A 15,234-nucleotide genomic window follows, 5' to 3' on the forward strand; every position below is an offset into this window, starting at 1 on the left:
ATCTGTCTAGGATTTGTTGTGTGTAAGTGCCAACAAACCACAGCTCAAGTAAGTCTTAATTTCAAATATTACTAAACAGGATTCAGAAATAAAGGAAAAAAGTGCCCATGTGTGATTTCAGTCCATACAAAAGATTATTACATGAGCTTCACAGAGTACAGCCTCCTCTAAACAGGCAGCAGTGTTCATAGAGATTGCACTAATTATGGGCTAAGTTTGCAAAGAACATGAAAGCATGTGCCAGACATGAGAGGGAGATCAAGAGCAAATTCACAGACAGAGGACACTAGATAGCCTTAAATACTCTCTACACTTTGAAATATAAAGCACATCAGTGCTAATATTGGAAGTTGTAACTGCCACAGTGTTAAATGCCAACAGCAACTTGTCTGTGCAGCCCTATTTAATATAGGCAGCAACAGTGGAACACTGTCACAGACATATGGACTTCCTGTATTCTGGAAAAATTCCTTTTGAATGGCACTTCAGGCTCCTACAAGTCAGCATATTTTGGAGTCTGCTGCAAGTTTCTTGAGCTTTCAACATTTTGTTTTAAACTACAATAGCGTATTTTATAGCAACAGCTCAATCCTTAGAAAAGAACTCAGGCAGTTTACAAGGAAGCAACTACACATCTTCCACCTGTTTCACAGTTCCCAGGCTGCAAGTTGCTGACTGCTTCACATGTTATAGGTCCATGTACAAGGAGGATTACTTGTTTGCACCAGAAGCCACAATTTTCACTCTGAGTAGAGCAACTTCCTGATTATCGTTCATCCTTAGTTACTGCACCACATTCAGAAGAAAGGGCCATTCACTGTTGAGAACAATCATTGCCCATTTTTATGGCTACCATATGTTGATACACAAAATCAGGTGGGTAGGTATTTCACTGTCTTACCAAATTGTCTAAACAAAGGTGGCAAGGCAAAAATGTAATGCTGAGTAGTTGTTGTTGGTGGTGGTGTCTTTGCTCTCCCTCCCAATAAAAAAAGCATCACCTCCCAAAAGAGGTTTAATACAAATGTTTAAGTGCAAAGTGAACCACTTAGGTCAGGAAATTCTGTAACTACATTTGCGAAGCCAGCCTCAACTTTGTCCTTTATTGGCTGGCAGGAAAACACAAGAGATACAAATCATCTATAAATACTTCCAGTCCCGGGGCACGATCAGGACCAAAATGTGCTTTGAGCTGTAACACAAACCTAGAGTCACCTTAGGCCAAATACCCCTTAGAGTGTTTTACCCTCAGGTCTTGGGCTGCTGAGCAAGTGACGGGGGACTCTAGGCACTATGAAGGCAACATATCCAAAACGATATTCAAAATTATCTAGCACAGAAACTAATAAAAATAATCTGATTTCATGCAGAAATAGCTTCAAAATGTGGTTATATGGCAAATATCTTCTTCCTTGTCTGCTTCAATTACTGATCTAGAAGCAAACACCGTAATGTCTCACGCACCAGCACACAAGGCAGAGGCTCATGGTGCTGCTTCAGAGACATTCTATGCCTGCAGGGGTCAGCACAGCCTGACCCGAGATGGCACAGACAACCTCTCCAAATGAGGTTTGCACAGAATATGCCTCAATCCTGCCTGCCAGGAAAGGGAGTGGTGCTTTGTGATTAAATGAAAGTTTACCTCTCTTGGTTGCACAACAGTAATGTAACACAAAAGACTGCAATTTCAGCTTGGCCATGAGCCTCGCTCCTGTGGTCTCAGACTTTACAGGTGAATTAATCTTGTTCATTTGCTGTGTTGATGCATGTGGGTACCCAATGAACCCACTCTGCAAGGGCAGAGGCAAGAAGGCAGGCAGGGTTTCAAAGACTAAAAGAATAAATACTGTGTTTGATGCAGTGAGCCAGAATAATAAGACAGGATTTCAAAGGAAGGAATGCCTTCCCCTACCAGAGAGGAGGTAGTCTCCAGTAAAGCTACAATACTAGCTGCATGCTAACATCAGTATTAAAACAAAACATAGAACACTTACTTATACATCGAAAAAGCTAGGGGTTTTCGGAAACTGACACTTCACAGCTTTTAGCTGGCAGCTAAAAAGTGAAGAAAGGAAGTTTTGAAGATCCATGTCCAGCTATGTTGCTACTTCAGTTTCAGAAACTGCTGCTGAATTTCAGAAAATAAGGGGAGTATAAAAACTTCAGCTCTAATACTTTGGAGCCTTCACTTTATTCAATCATATCTCAAGGCTATCAGAAACATGGTTCCTCATTGTTTCAACATGAAAGGCAAGTTTGTGGATAGCCTCTTGTCTGTCGAGTAGACAGACAACTCAGCTGTTCTCTGGACAGCAGCAATTTAGTTTCATCTAAAGTGTTTACTGATGTGCAAACCTAATGCGTGGAGTCCTTTGGTTAAGGAAGCTTCAAGACTAAAAATACTTGTGATGAAGCAAATCAAAGGACAAAAGCACATTGCTGTAATTGATACCAAGGGGATGTTTCATGACAGGTGAAGGTTATGGTTGAAATAAACATCACCTGTGTCTGACAATGTGGCTATTGTACTAAATACAAGTGAAGTAACAAAGCCAGCGGCTGCAAATGTACATGAGGGCTGAAGCTCTACCACAAAGGCCAGCAGAGCAGAACAGCCTGCAGAAGACTGCAGAATGAAACTGAGCATCATTATCCTGATTACACAGGAGAAAAAGAGAGATTAAGAATATCTGATGGCTTGCCCGAGACTGCACTGACTCAGAGGCACAGCCTCAGGGGCACAGCAAAGAGAACGGGACTTCTGAGACTGTTGCTCCAGCACCCTATTGACTGAGTTAATGCCTCTCACTGACCTGATTTCTTAAGCAAGACCCACAGCCCAAGCTAAGCAATTACACCAACTGCCTCAAGTCTTATTAGTATGCAGCTAGCACCAGGCTTGAGGGACTATGTGCACCACAGGATGGGAAGAGAATTCAAAATGCCAAACTGGAAACACAGTCCAAGCCAAGATGTTTTTTTCAGGAGGGGCAAGTGCAAAGTGCTGCATTTAGACAGTAGTGAACAGTCATATACCGGATAGGAAGAACAGCTAGGTGGGACAGTCTGTTGAGGGTGCCTGGGAGCTGGCCTGTGGCCCACTGGAAGCATCACTAGTCAACAATACCACTGAAGAAAAAAAAAACAACCAGAAGGCTGCTATCAACCCAGCAGGTGAGAGTAGCAGAACTGCCTGCAAGGCAGTGCCAGGCATGGTCTAGATGAAACACCAGGCTTTAAAACTGGGTGTTGTATGTCCAGACACAGACCAGCTCGAGAGAGATGAGTAAACCTCACTTCCAAGGAAAGCTGGAAACAAACGGGAACCAGACTGGGAAGGGGCATGAGAAAAGCATTTTACTCTTGTAAAACAGGAACAATTTGTTCTCCATGCCCAGGCTGGTAGGACAGGATAGAACAAGCTCAAAGTGAAGCAAGAAATATTTGGAGGGGGGAAAAGGGGAGTGTGTTAAACCCCCAGACCCCAATGGAGGGTTAACAGTGAAGCACAGGGAAAAAAGCTGCTTGAAGGAGATGTGGAGCAACCATCACTGAAAGGTTCTGAAAACCAGTTAAACACTGGTCAGAAACAACACACCTGCTCTTGCCTTAGACCAAGTGTGGGACTCCAGCTACAGTATCTTCTCCAGGTTGCTCAGACAACTTTTGGGGCTCATAAACCTTCTTCAGGTCTGAAATCCACTGCTGCTCTTTTAAAGTTAAATAAAAGTTGTGAACAATTGCTTAGAGCTTAAGAGCAACACCTTATCTGATATTTCTAACTAAACAACCTGGTCTTACTAAAAAAAAGAAAACATCTTTACTTACAAATCATGTTGTGTGTGTATACATATTACATTCATACACACACATACAAACAGATAAAGCTGTATCTCTTAACACAAGAATGTAAGCATACATCCAGAAGTCTCCTGTTCAAGAATTGACCGAAGCCCATGCTGCACGCATGAAGTGGCTTAAAGACTGTCTATGCCATTGTTAAAGCTTTTGAGATCTTGGGAGATACTGTACAATAAGGGATTGAATTGTGTCAGGGACAGTGGCACAGAACACCAGGGAGGACAAACATGCACATAAACACAGAAAATCAGGAGTGAAGAAATAGTGTATCATGAAGGCAGCCACAGGAGAACCAAATGACTACCCTCAAGGTAACACAAGTGGGGATTTACTATAGGAGACATAACACACTCACGCTGGATATTCAGGCACTTTTCCCTTGAAGGCAGGCAGATCACGAACATATTCATTGTACAGCCACTTCACTTTGAAGTGTAAATTCATATAGTCTGCGCTTTTACACAGTCTGTGTTTCTCATGCTCTGTAAGGAAGGAAAAAAAGCAGTTAGGTCTGAATTTACCACGGTCACTGCATCAGGCACAGGAGGGTCTTATAAGGCATGTCTGCAGTATGCAATGGTTTTGAGGATGAAGCACCTATAGTGCCACAAAATCTTCATGACACAGGATTTTGGCAGCAGGCAAGGGTTCTTCGTGGTTAACTGTTAGGGCTCTGCAATTTATTTCTGTAGCTCCAATTAATACTTCCATTTGTTAAAGACTTTTTTGGTTGTCAAAGAAATAAAAATAGAGCAATCTCTTGCAGCCTTTCCATTTAACATATGACAGTCCAGATTTCGTCTTTGCAGGAAACAAATCAAGAAGAGCAAATCTGTTCATTCTTGGATATAAACAAAGGCAATACCAACATGTTACACTACATCCCCTAAGAGACAAGAGTGGAAAGCATCAAGTTCTTAAGAGTTTGACAGTGTGTCACAAGCAAGTTCAAACGAGTTACACAGGAGCTAGAGCCTTCCCTGATCCCCAGTTTGGAGAAATTCATGACACTTCTCTTTCAGAAGGCAACTGTTTTCTTATTTGTATTGCCTTCCTGAGCACAGTCCACTGAAGCAACCCATACATATCTACCTGTTGCTGAGCCTCTTCCTCCTGCCACCTCTCATTATGTTTTTGTACCCAGCCTATGTAGGGACAATGTAGTTCCTCCCTGTATAACGCACATGCCTCCACAACACAACCCTTCCCACACATCTATGCTGCTAAAGCACTTGCCATACTCAGACCTATGTTTCTGCAGAGATCATCTCCCTAGACCACTGCTCCCCTTTCTCCCTCACAAGAGATGTATGTTCCATGTCTTTGCTCTCAAGGCCTTTCACAGCCTATGTCTATGCTACTGTCTTGCAGCAGTTGAGTCCCACCTCTGACCAGCCCACAATCCCTGTTCTTAAAGTACTTGTTAAGTTCTCCCAAAAGCATCTCAGCACCTTCTCCCAAGCCACCCTGCACAGGCTTACACAGGCAGCTCCTTCTGCTGTACTGCTTTACTTCAAAATCCTCCTTGAAAAGAAAAAAATTAATTCCTTTTTCGTGATGCTAAGAGGACTCAGCAGCTGGCTTTTGCCTGTGCTGCAATCCTGAATTATCAGCTGACCAATTCTGCACCGCTGCTCCCTAGTGCCACCTGTCCATATCCATCTCTTTCTTCTGACAAGCTTCAACAGCATGAATACACTTTGTGCCGGCCGCCTTTGTTCACTCTAGCATCACAGCAAGCTGCTAGTCCATGACTACAGTGTGAGATATGAGACTGAAACATGATTTTGGCTTAGAGTCAGGGTTTTTTTCCCCAAATTTGACTTTACACTAGTCTTCCTACCTTTTATGTGGTTACCTCATTATTGATGTAACTTTCCAAGGGCATCACTCCTGACATGTAGACAGGATCCAACTATGTTAAAAAGTGGAAGTCTTTCTCTTAGCTTTGAATGGCTTTAATCTAAGACTTTAGCACATGTATCCAGTAACTTGGTAGACATATGCACACACGACCAATACATGCTACAGATACTCATCAGCAGAAGATATGTCTTAATGATGTAAAATGGCCCCAGCTTTCCAGTCCAGTTACCTGACAGACAAGATTATCTTACAATATCATCATCTATTTGCATGTAAATGTGAATTCTTGCAGCTATTTCAAAACATTAAGAAACTTCCACATCTCTCTTGAAGCTTCAACAACATGCACAAGAAGAAAGGCCAAATAAATTATGAATTATCCAACTGAAAACACAAAACCCAAAGAACTTTTCATGCATAATTATTCCATAAGCCTTGTGAACTCCTAAGCAGTAGAAATCTTCAGTGAGTTGTTTGCAAAACTCTGTAACAGTGTAATACAGATTTCCTTCTAATTCACATGTAGCAGATCCACACAAATATAATCTCAAAAAAAAGAAACCCAGCCTTTGTTTTAAAGAAATTAAAATGCCCAATATCTGAGAGACGTAGTCCCCAGGGGTGATGGTTCGATGGACAAATTACTTTACATGTGCTACTATTTCACATGTACTATGATCTGCTATGCTCCACAGTGAATTTGCTTGTATCCTCTTTTACATTAATAAATCTACTGTCTTTCTTGAGCACTAAGGAAGTATGAGTGTACTCAGTGTCTGAATTGCTGACCTCTCTCAAGAACAGCTGTAAAAAAAAAAAAAAAAGCAAAGCTCTCTCCACAGATCTAAAACCAGAAACAAACACAGCAATAACTATGTCCGCTTAGCTCCCTGTGCGAGTGAGGAAATCAATGGACAATTATAACTTCATTAACTTTGATATGTGCTGCCACTCAGGTGCTATTCCTGCATGGAGAAAGTACTGTTCCTGCAGAGGGAAGGTCTGACTTGGACGTAAAAGGACTCAAATCAGATTTATTTCCTCAAAACTAAGCAGTGCACTATAAGCAAGTAATTTAAGCGTTTTCCTGGTTTTTAGGACATTTAAAACACTACTAAGTTGCAGAAGAGGAAGACACAAAGCAGCCACAGAAGTGTAAGCCCAAGGACTGCTACTAGGACTACCTAGCCATCTAAGCAGCAAAGAAGAGGCTTGACACCTAGGGGATAAAACTACAGGAAAGTAAAAGAAAGAAGGTCTTACCACCATAAAAGAGAACTTTACGTATGCGAAAGAAAGGTGGGGCTTTTGATAAAGAAAAGACAAAAGTGAACTATAACAGCTCAAACATGCTGGAGGACAAAGAAAGCCAACAAAGCCCCCAAACCCCTTCATCCCCAACAGTTTGTACCATCTGCCTTCCCCCCTTCAATGGACCCTGCACAGTTTTGATCAGCTGCTTTCTCTGTAAAGGGAAATGTTTAAGAGCACTTGGAGGTGACATGGAAACATATCAGCCAGAGGTATACTTTGAAAACCCATTTTAGAAAAATAAAGTGAAGAGCATGGGAGCCATCAGTCTTAGCACATTTCTGTTCTGCTTTATAACCTGCTGGTTTTTAAAGAGCTTAGCGGCAGCAACAGCAGAAGAGTGCACAGGTATTTTGCAGCAACTGCTGTGTTTTATCCTGAAAAGACCACAGAGTTCTGTAAGTCTCTCACATTTCCTCAGCAGATTTCATCTGCAAGCAGTCTCCTCCGGAGAAGAGCTTTTAGGGTCACTGAGGCCATATTATTAAGGCATTAATAGGGAACTGCTTCCTAGCAGCACACTTTCTAATGTCATGTCCAGTTCTATTTTTCAGGCAGAGAACAGGACTTCCACCACATCCTTAATCTGTGCACTTTTTTTCTTGATTGTCAGCCTACTTTCCATGGGTTAATTTCTAGCAAATAATGCCGAATTTCTGAAAAAAACTCTAATAGGTACTGAGGCTGGTGAAGTGTTAACACTTTAGACAGCTGGCATCTGTGTATGCATCTGATCCCCCTCCCCTTATTAGAAATGAGAATGCAGCAGAATGATTTATTTCAATCCTGCCCTCCAAGTCTACTCAGTCTCTCTTCCTATCACAGATGCTTCCAATTTGCAACTCTCCTAATGCTAATGTGTCCAAGATAAGATGAAATGTTGCCAAGGTTGACACTGATTTTCTATTACTGTCTTTTAATGTCTTCCCGGTAAAGAAAGAGCAGAAGCCCTCTTTGCTCAGGGTGTTTGTGCTTTCTGGGTCAGAGAGGTGAAGCTAACTGTATGACTTGGAAAAATCATCCTCTACACTACAGTGACTCCAGGGTAGCATAATCTTGCCAGCCAAGCCTGGGCCACACAACATGTCTATCTGATCTGTTTTACTCTTGAGTTTATGGGGAACAAGAGACACTTCTCAATGCCTTGTCCTGTCCTGCCTTCGCCAGCAAGGAGGGAAGGGCCAGGTGTGCTGTTCATGGTGCCCTGAGCTGTCACTGCTTTGGGGGAGAGAAAAAACAAAACGAGCAGGGTAAATCCTGGAGCTTCTGCTGTGTCTCAGAAGCTGAGTCTCCTTAGGGGAGTTGAAGGCATAGGACAGGTCTGCAGTGCACTTCCCTTCCAGCAGTCAAACACACTGCTGTCGTGACTATTGCTACCAGTGGCTGAACATATTTTAAATAGAAAATAGGTGTTTCATTTTTACAACTTGAACTTTTTACACATGAACAATCTAACTCTTCAGAAGGTCCCCAAAGGACACATGCTGCAGCATCCACAGGCTAGCAAGACTTCTGGTTCTGAAGCCCCTAAGCACTGTATTCGAGGTACGAATTAGGATTTACATATTGCCCTGCATAGTGCAGATAGGGGTAAGCTCCATCTGGGAGAGGCAGGGTTAGCTGCCACCTGTAGGGAAAAAGGAGAACGACTCACACAGCCAGGCACTGCTCTCCAGCTCAGAGAAGCCATCTCCCACCTGAGCCTCCCAACTCTCTTCCACACTGCTTATTGGAGAGCAACGTGGAAGCATCAGGCTGGAAGGAGGGAGGAGGCAGTTTCACGCAGCCAGGCCTGCACTCTTTCTAAACCAAAGCCATTGCATGGCCTTTAAGCTAGAAGAAAATTGACTGCCACTGCAGAGTGAAAGAGCCAGAGATCCTCAAGCATCACCCCAGCCAGGAGGGAAGGTATAGAGTCACACATGAACTGGAGCTCTGACCTCAGCAGTTATTCTTCATCAGATATCATCTACATCTTAATGCCTGGGACCCAGCAAAGGGGCTATTGCCCAGAACTGCTCAGTGTATCGGGTACCATCAAAAAACAACTGGAGTGACTAGTCAGAACAGGAGTCTCCTTACAGCACATACCCTCCATTTCTGCAGCAGCAGTATGGTCTTCCAAGTTTTGTTTGCAGATCTCCTCATCACTGGCATAAAACTACAGGACACTAAAGCTAATATTAGCAACTACATCCGAAGTGCTAAAACTACGGTTAACAGATGAAAGTCTTTGCCTACTCACAACTATAGACTCTACCAAGGAGCATGAACTTACCACTTGGTGAGGTGAATGAGCTCATGTTATCCAGAACTTAGGAACAGAACATAAGGGGAAACACCATGAAAAAAGTTAGAAGCAAGTGTTATACTCTGGGTTCATGTGCACATATCTCCACAAAACAGGTTAGCTTTTGTTGCAGGGAGCTCCTAATGCATACAGATCTTGGAGCACAACAGAAATGTACCCAGGGATTATGGAGCCAAGAGCTGAGGACAGCACATCTAATCATCATCCTTCACATCACTTAATCTGTTTCCTTTAATCCTTTTTTTCCCTCATTTAAAAAAAAAATGCAGTGAGCTAATCCAATCATCTGTATTTAAAACACATGTGCTAAGGCCTGTAATGGAATTATTGTAGAGCTTGTTCTAAAGGTTATCTTCATAAGTTTCTGCAGAGCAAAGCAGTAAGGAATCACACTTACTGCAAATAGAATTCTGCATCCTGAGGATTTCTTGAATATGTATTTGGAAGAGACACACACCAACACAGACTCTATCATTGTTCAATCCTCTCAAAGGACTTACACAGCTGGAGTACAAATACATGTACCATGCAGTTTTTCAGCTTTCATTCAAAATGCAAACCCTTCGCTGTCCATCAGCTGCCTTTGTGTCAACTTTTCTCACCAAGAAATACTTTAAAGAGGGATGCTCTTTCTGCAAGTATTTGCTATGCACTGATGAACTCACAGGTGGAAACCATGCCAACCCTTGTCTTAAGAAGCTCACAAGGACCAGAAGGATGTCAGGAAAAGCTAAAATAAGCCCAGATTCACCAGGGGAGACAGAGTCAAAAGGGACATGGTACAAGATGTGAACAGAGAAAACCTGGGAGGCAGAGTTAACCTGGTCACTGGCAATCAAATAGAGCCTTTAAAAGAGGAAAAAAAATCAAAGTCATGTCCCCTTTGACAGTCAAATTCACACACACAATCAGTAACATTTTTGCAGGTGCATTTTGGATGAACTGGGAAAGGGAATCTTAGGAAAGACAGCAACTAGATCTGGAGAGATCCAGTTCTCATGGCTGCTGATAAAGGAGGAAGATATGGCACTTTCAACATGTAGAAGAGCAAACTGCATTATAAATTCCTGAGGGTGAGCGCACAGGGGTAAACAAGGACAAAATGGAAAGGGAAGCCAAAATGGGTTGCAGGAACAAACAGTTTCTAGGGAAAGTGAACATGGAGTTGTCACAGTTGCCTTATCTCTAACACATGAGCAAGTAGTAACAGTCACTATAAAAGAGACTCTTAAGCATAGCTAGCTTAGTCCTTCTTCCCTTAGTCTTAGTCCTTCTTCCCTTCTTCCCTGTTCTTACATCAACATGACCTCACAAGACAAAAGCTCTGTGGGTTACAAGTGTATATAAAAACTTCCTAACACAGAAGTGAGAACATTCATCCAGACCTGCAGCCTACTGTATTCAAGCCTAGAGCTAGCAAAGGGTGTCCCCTCACAGCACAGCCTCTACCCCTGTTGCACTGACAGAGACTAAGACATAGACAGAGTCAATCTACTTACAGAGCAACCCCACAGACTATTCCCAAAGAACAAAATGCAGGAAACTCTCTTACTAGGAGCAGTTTTTTGTAGCAGTCTAAAGTAAGAGTCTAATAGGCTGTCACTCCTATAAGTGAGCTTAGATCAATCTGTGGACAATTGGATCAAGCATAATTTTGTGAGTGACCAAAAGCAGTAACTTGGCTTGGTTTTGGAATATGAATACAGCTAGCATGCTGTAGGCAGCACTGGCACTTCTGTTTTATCACAGTATCACCTTATAGATGATTATAAAGCCTGACCCTGCAAAATACTGGGAAAACAACTGCTACTGCAGCTGCAGAGCTAGTGGGAGCTGGATGCTCTCTGAACCTTGTAAGAAGACGATTACATTGTGCAAATGAATTTATAGAACTAAAACCAAGTTCAGAAACTGTAATCAACCATCAGAAGAGTACTGCAAGTAGCAGAATTCCTTTCCAGGAGTCTGCTGGGCTCCTGTATGCCTAACTCATTTTCAGAAACAGTAAAATTTCTCCTTTACCAGAAGTCTGGTGGAAATATGCAAAGATTAATTCAAAATGAAGATGCCTGCTGCAGGATTTGTTCTAAGCATATTTATGCCAATTGCTTAGACTGTCTACACTGTATCATCCAGGGAACTACAGCCATGGCACAACCCAGAGTCCACCTACTTCTCCAGCCCTTTCTACTACTGTACATTGCAGAAAGACGCTGCTGCTGATCTAAGCCATCGTATCCTCAGGCCAAAGTGAACTCTGATTTCAAACCAGCTGGGATGACAATAAACAGCTTGCAACACAGCCTGAGACACAGGTCTAGAGCTCATGCAGATCTCAGCCTCAATTCTCACCCATAAAGCAGCTGTCCACAAACAAACCACTAGAAATTCCTGCTCCAAATAGTGGTGCTACTAATGTGCTTACGCCTCATTTACATCAAATGAACAGAGGACAAGAGATCAGCAACAAGTCAGCTGGCAGAAGTGAGTAATTCTCTTACCTTCCATGGCATATTTCATATCCTGGGCAAAAAGACTCCACATCACCTCTGCACTGATCTTCCCAACAGCAAGCTCCTGAGGAAACCTGAGGGGACATTTAGGAAAGGCTTTGACATGTATCAGAGCAAAGGGCTCTTCTTTATTCAGCTCTGAGCTAAACTACAAGCTGAAAAGCTCAACACTACAGATGCTTCCTTCACCCTAGATAAATGAAACTGAAGATAATGGACTGGACTCTGTGGCATAGATCAAAAAACCTGAAAACAATACTGCTGTTGAAACTGGTTTTAACTCAGAAAGCCAGGATCTGGATGTGTCTCCTGGAAGAGAAGCATACAATAATTCTGGGAATGTGATCTCAATGCCCTTGCACCATTTTCCCCTTTCTTGTCCATATTCCTTTCTTTTTTTCCTTTTTCTTTTTTTCTAGGGTTACTAGCCTGGAAAGTAAACATTAATCAGGTGTCCCTGCTGTGTTAAATCAATGATCACTAGGGCATAATCCAGCTCTTTGTGTATAAAACCTTGTCAGATATCTCCCTCTCTCCTGTCCTGTGGGACTGTTGGAGGAGTATACACCAGCTAAACAGACCAGTTTCAGGTTCATTTCCAATGCTGTGCCAACCCCACCCAATGCAATCTCTCAGTGCTGCATCGAACACCACATTCCTAAAACACAGCATAATGTGTTGTCACCATGGCACCACTGTGTGCATTAATGTGCATCCCAGAACTGCTCAACATCAGAAAAAACCAAAAGAACTCTCACCCCATTTTCAGGTGCCTCCCTGAGTTCAGGATTGTAATAATCAGGGTGTTTGTGCTCGAACGCCATCGTAACTGAACCTTTTGAAACTCTTCCATCCCAATCAAAAAGAGTTATTTATATAGACAGAGACAGATAAGACAGAAAGACAGACAGACAAGATAAGTACTTCTATAAATACACAAGTCACAGAAGAGATAGAAAGCAGTTTAACAAATAAAGCAGAGCACACAAAGACTAGCATTAGCCATGACATGGAAGATTCTTACTGATTCAAGACTGGGGTGTAAGAATTCTTGTCCTCTTCTATGATGGAAACTATCAAAGTGATGAGCTTGGGCCAGAAATCCAGGTTCCTGATGCTGGGGCCCTGTTCCTCAGGAGGAAGGTCCTGATTTTTGTTCTGGGAAGGAAGCCATTAGAAAACCAGTGTAAATTTAATGGGGAAAGAAAAAGCTGGCAAACGTAGATCACCACACAAACTCTAAACGCTAATTACCTGTGGACCCTTTCTTCTGAAGAGCTCACAATTATTTATGTCTGCTGGTAACTTGTGTGATCTAATGCAAAACACAGTAACATGCCAAACCACATTGCTTACTGGTGGCCTCAAACTCAAATAATCCCTGTTTTGTCATTTACCATGCCAAAAGCAGGTCAGGCTCCTGGCAACCTGCTGAGACATCATTTGCTCTAAGTTTGTTCCAAATACTTGCTTTTTAGGCACCTCAGTTGATTAATATATCCATGTTGATATGTGTGTGCACTCCTGCAGAGTGGCAAGTAGGACGCCCTCAGATTTGAAAACAGTTTGTGTCTAGAGGTACCTCCTAAGCCCAGTGCAGGACACTGGGTGCTAGAAAACAGGATAAAATTTCACTGCTTGAGGTTTATCTATGCTGAAGACAGTTTTCTTGATCAGTCTACATTTGCTGTAATTGGCTTTTGCTCACTCAAAGCTGCATCAAACATTCCCTTCACAAATAACTCCTCATGAAATAAAGTAGCTGAGGCTGGCAAAACGAATTGTAATTAGTGTAAAACAATTATCATCCTCCACTTACTAATTAGTGCTCATTAATTGATAACAACTTTTGTGCATTCAGAATATAACAAGTGACATAATTTTGCTTGTGCTGGCTTTTTATATCAACTAGTGTTCTCGTTATTATCTTAAGAAAATCAGAAACTTTGATTTCTGCCTGCTTATCAGCTACTCACAGGATCTGTCTGGTACTCGCGACTGTACAGCTCATGACAATTGTTGAAAATGTACTCATAGGTAGAGTTGAGGCAAGCTTTTACACAGTCCTTCACTACCTGGCTGGCTCGAGGTGGACTCTGCAGTTCTTGGACCTGGCAAGGAGACAGCAAAGAGAGTCAAACAAAGCACTGTTCATGAATCAAATGCAGAAAGAACAAGTCACTGGTTTGGAAACTACCCAGGACTTGGTGCTATCAGTGACCTGAAACCATGAATGGGTCACTCGCCCCAGGCATCAAACAGCAGTGACAACACTTACATCCCCACAGGATCACTTGGACCATAAAAAAGATTTTGAAGGGCCAAGGAAGATTCTTCAGAATAAATAAATCATGTGGCTTGATATGTGTGCCAAACACACACAATTTCTGGTAAATTCATAGGATTTTGCTATGAAGCCAGTGATAAATCTTTTCCAACATTGGAAGAACATGCAAGAGACTAGCAGAGCACACTACATCTGATCTAGAAAGTCTTGCTGAAGGCCAAACACTCACATGCCTTTAAATACAAAAACTTTAAGGTCATATTTCGTCACAAGCTTTACTGAATTTTAGAGCACACCAGAATCCTTAGAGACATGCCAACACATATGCCTTCTTCTTTTGCAACAACAGCTCTTTTCATTATTTCATTGTTACATTGCTTTTGAAAAACAGGGGGTTTTAAACTAAACAGATACGCAGGCATCACCCTGCAAATAAAACTACAACCTGAGAAAATTTTGATATTGTCACTACCTTCAAACTTTTCAGAGTATTTCTGTAAAGCAAACTTTCAATACAGACACATTGTCAGAATGAACACTTTCAAAATAAAGTTCTAAAACATCATTTACCCTAGGGTTTAAGAATAAAATTTTAAGCACTTCCTGAAATAGCTCAAATTAAAGACTTGATTTGTATTTGATGAGATAAAAATTACTAAGTGACATGTGCTAACCTACAACAGTATTTTTAAAAAAGTTTAAAAAACAAAAATCAGGAATTAAAAATAATCTCATTACACATTGCTACAGAACCAGCACATTAGCATTTATAAAAAGTTTTTGGGATCTCTACTGAGAGATACTATCCCGTTTCAGTGTCTTACCCCCCAAGAAATACATTAAAAATATTTACTAGATAAAAGATAGTGAAGAGATGGTAGTGACTGATAAATGTTGTAGACAGTTTCATAGGAAAAACTTCCTCATGCTCTTAAGAAAAGTAAATGATCTTCCTAAAACCAGACAATTTACTTTTTTCATCTTTTATTTTTTAAATTATTTTGTGCCATATTTATGACTGAAAAACCCCAGGGAAAAAACAACTTTCATCTTCATGATGCAAAACACTGTGAAGTAGAGATAAA

General features: G+C 41.7%; 1 protein-coding gene across 1 annotated transcript in view; it reads right to left on the reverse strand.

Annotated features, from left to right (window-relative positions):
• The window catches only part of UNC13B (unc-13 homolog B (C. elegans)), a 193,512-nt gene that overhangs the window by 38,302 nt on the left and 139,976 nt on the right, over positions 1-15,234 (reverse strand). Inside the window, exons 23-26 of the mRNA XM_010564211.1 lie at positions 13,839-13,973; positions 12,887-13,008; positions 11,851-11,936; positions 4,217-4,343 (exon numbers count right to left, since the gene is read on the reverse strand). Of these exons, the coding sequence (XP_010562513.1) occupies positions 4,217-4,343; positions 11,851-11,936; positions 12,887-13,008; positions 13,839-13,973 (470 nt within the window). The remainder of the gene's footprint in view (positions 1-4,216; positions 4,344-11,850; positions 11,937-12,886; positions 13,009-13,838; positions 13,974-15,234) is intronic.

The sequence above is a fragment of the Haliaeetus leucocephalus genome, unplaced genomic scaffold (assembly GCF_000737465.1).
Source record: "Haliaeetus leucocephalus isolate CR32 unplaced genomic scaffold, Haliaeetus_leucocephalus-4.0 Scaffold176, whole genome shotgun sequence".
Classification (NCBI taxonomy): Eukaryota; Metazoa; Chordata; class Aves; order Accipitriformes; family Accipitridae; genus Haliaeetus; species Haliaeetus leucocephalus.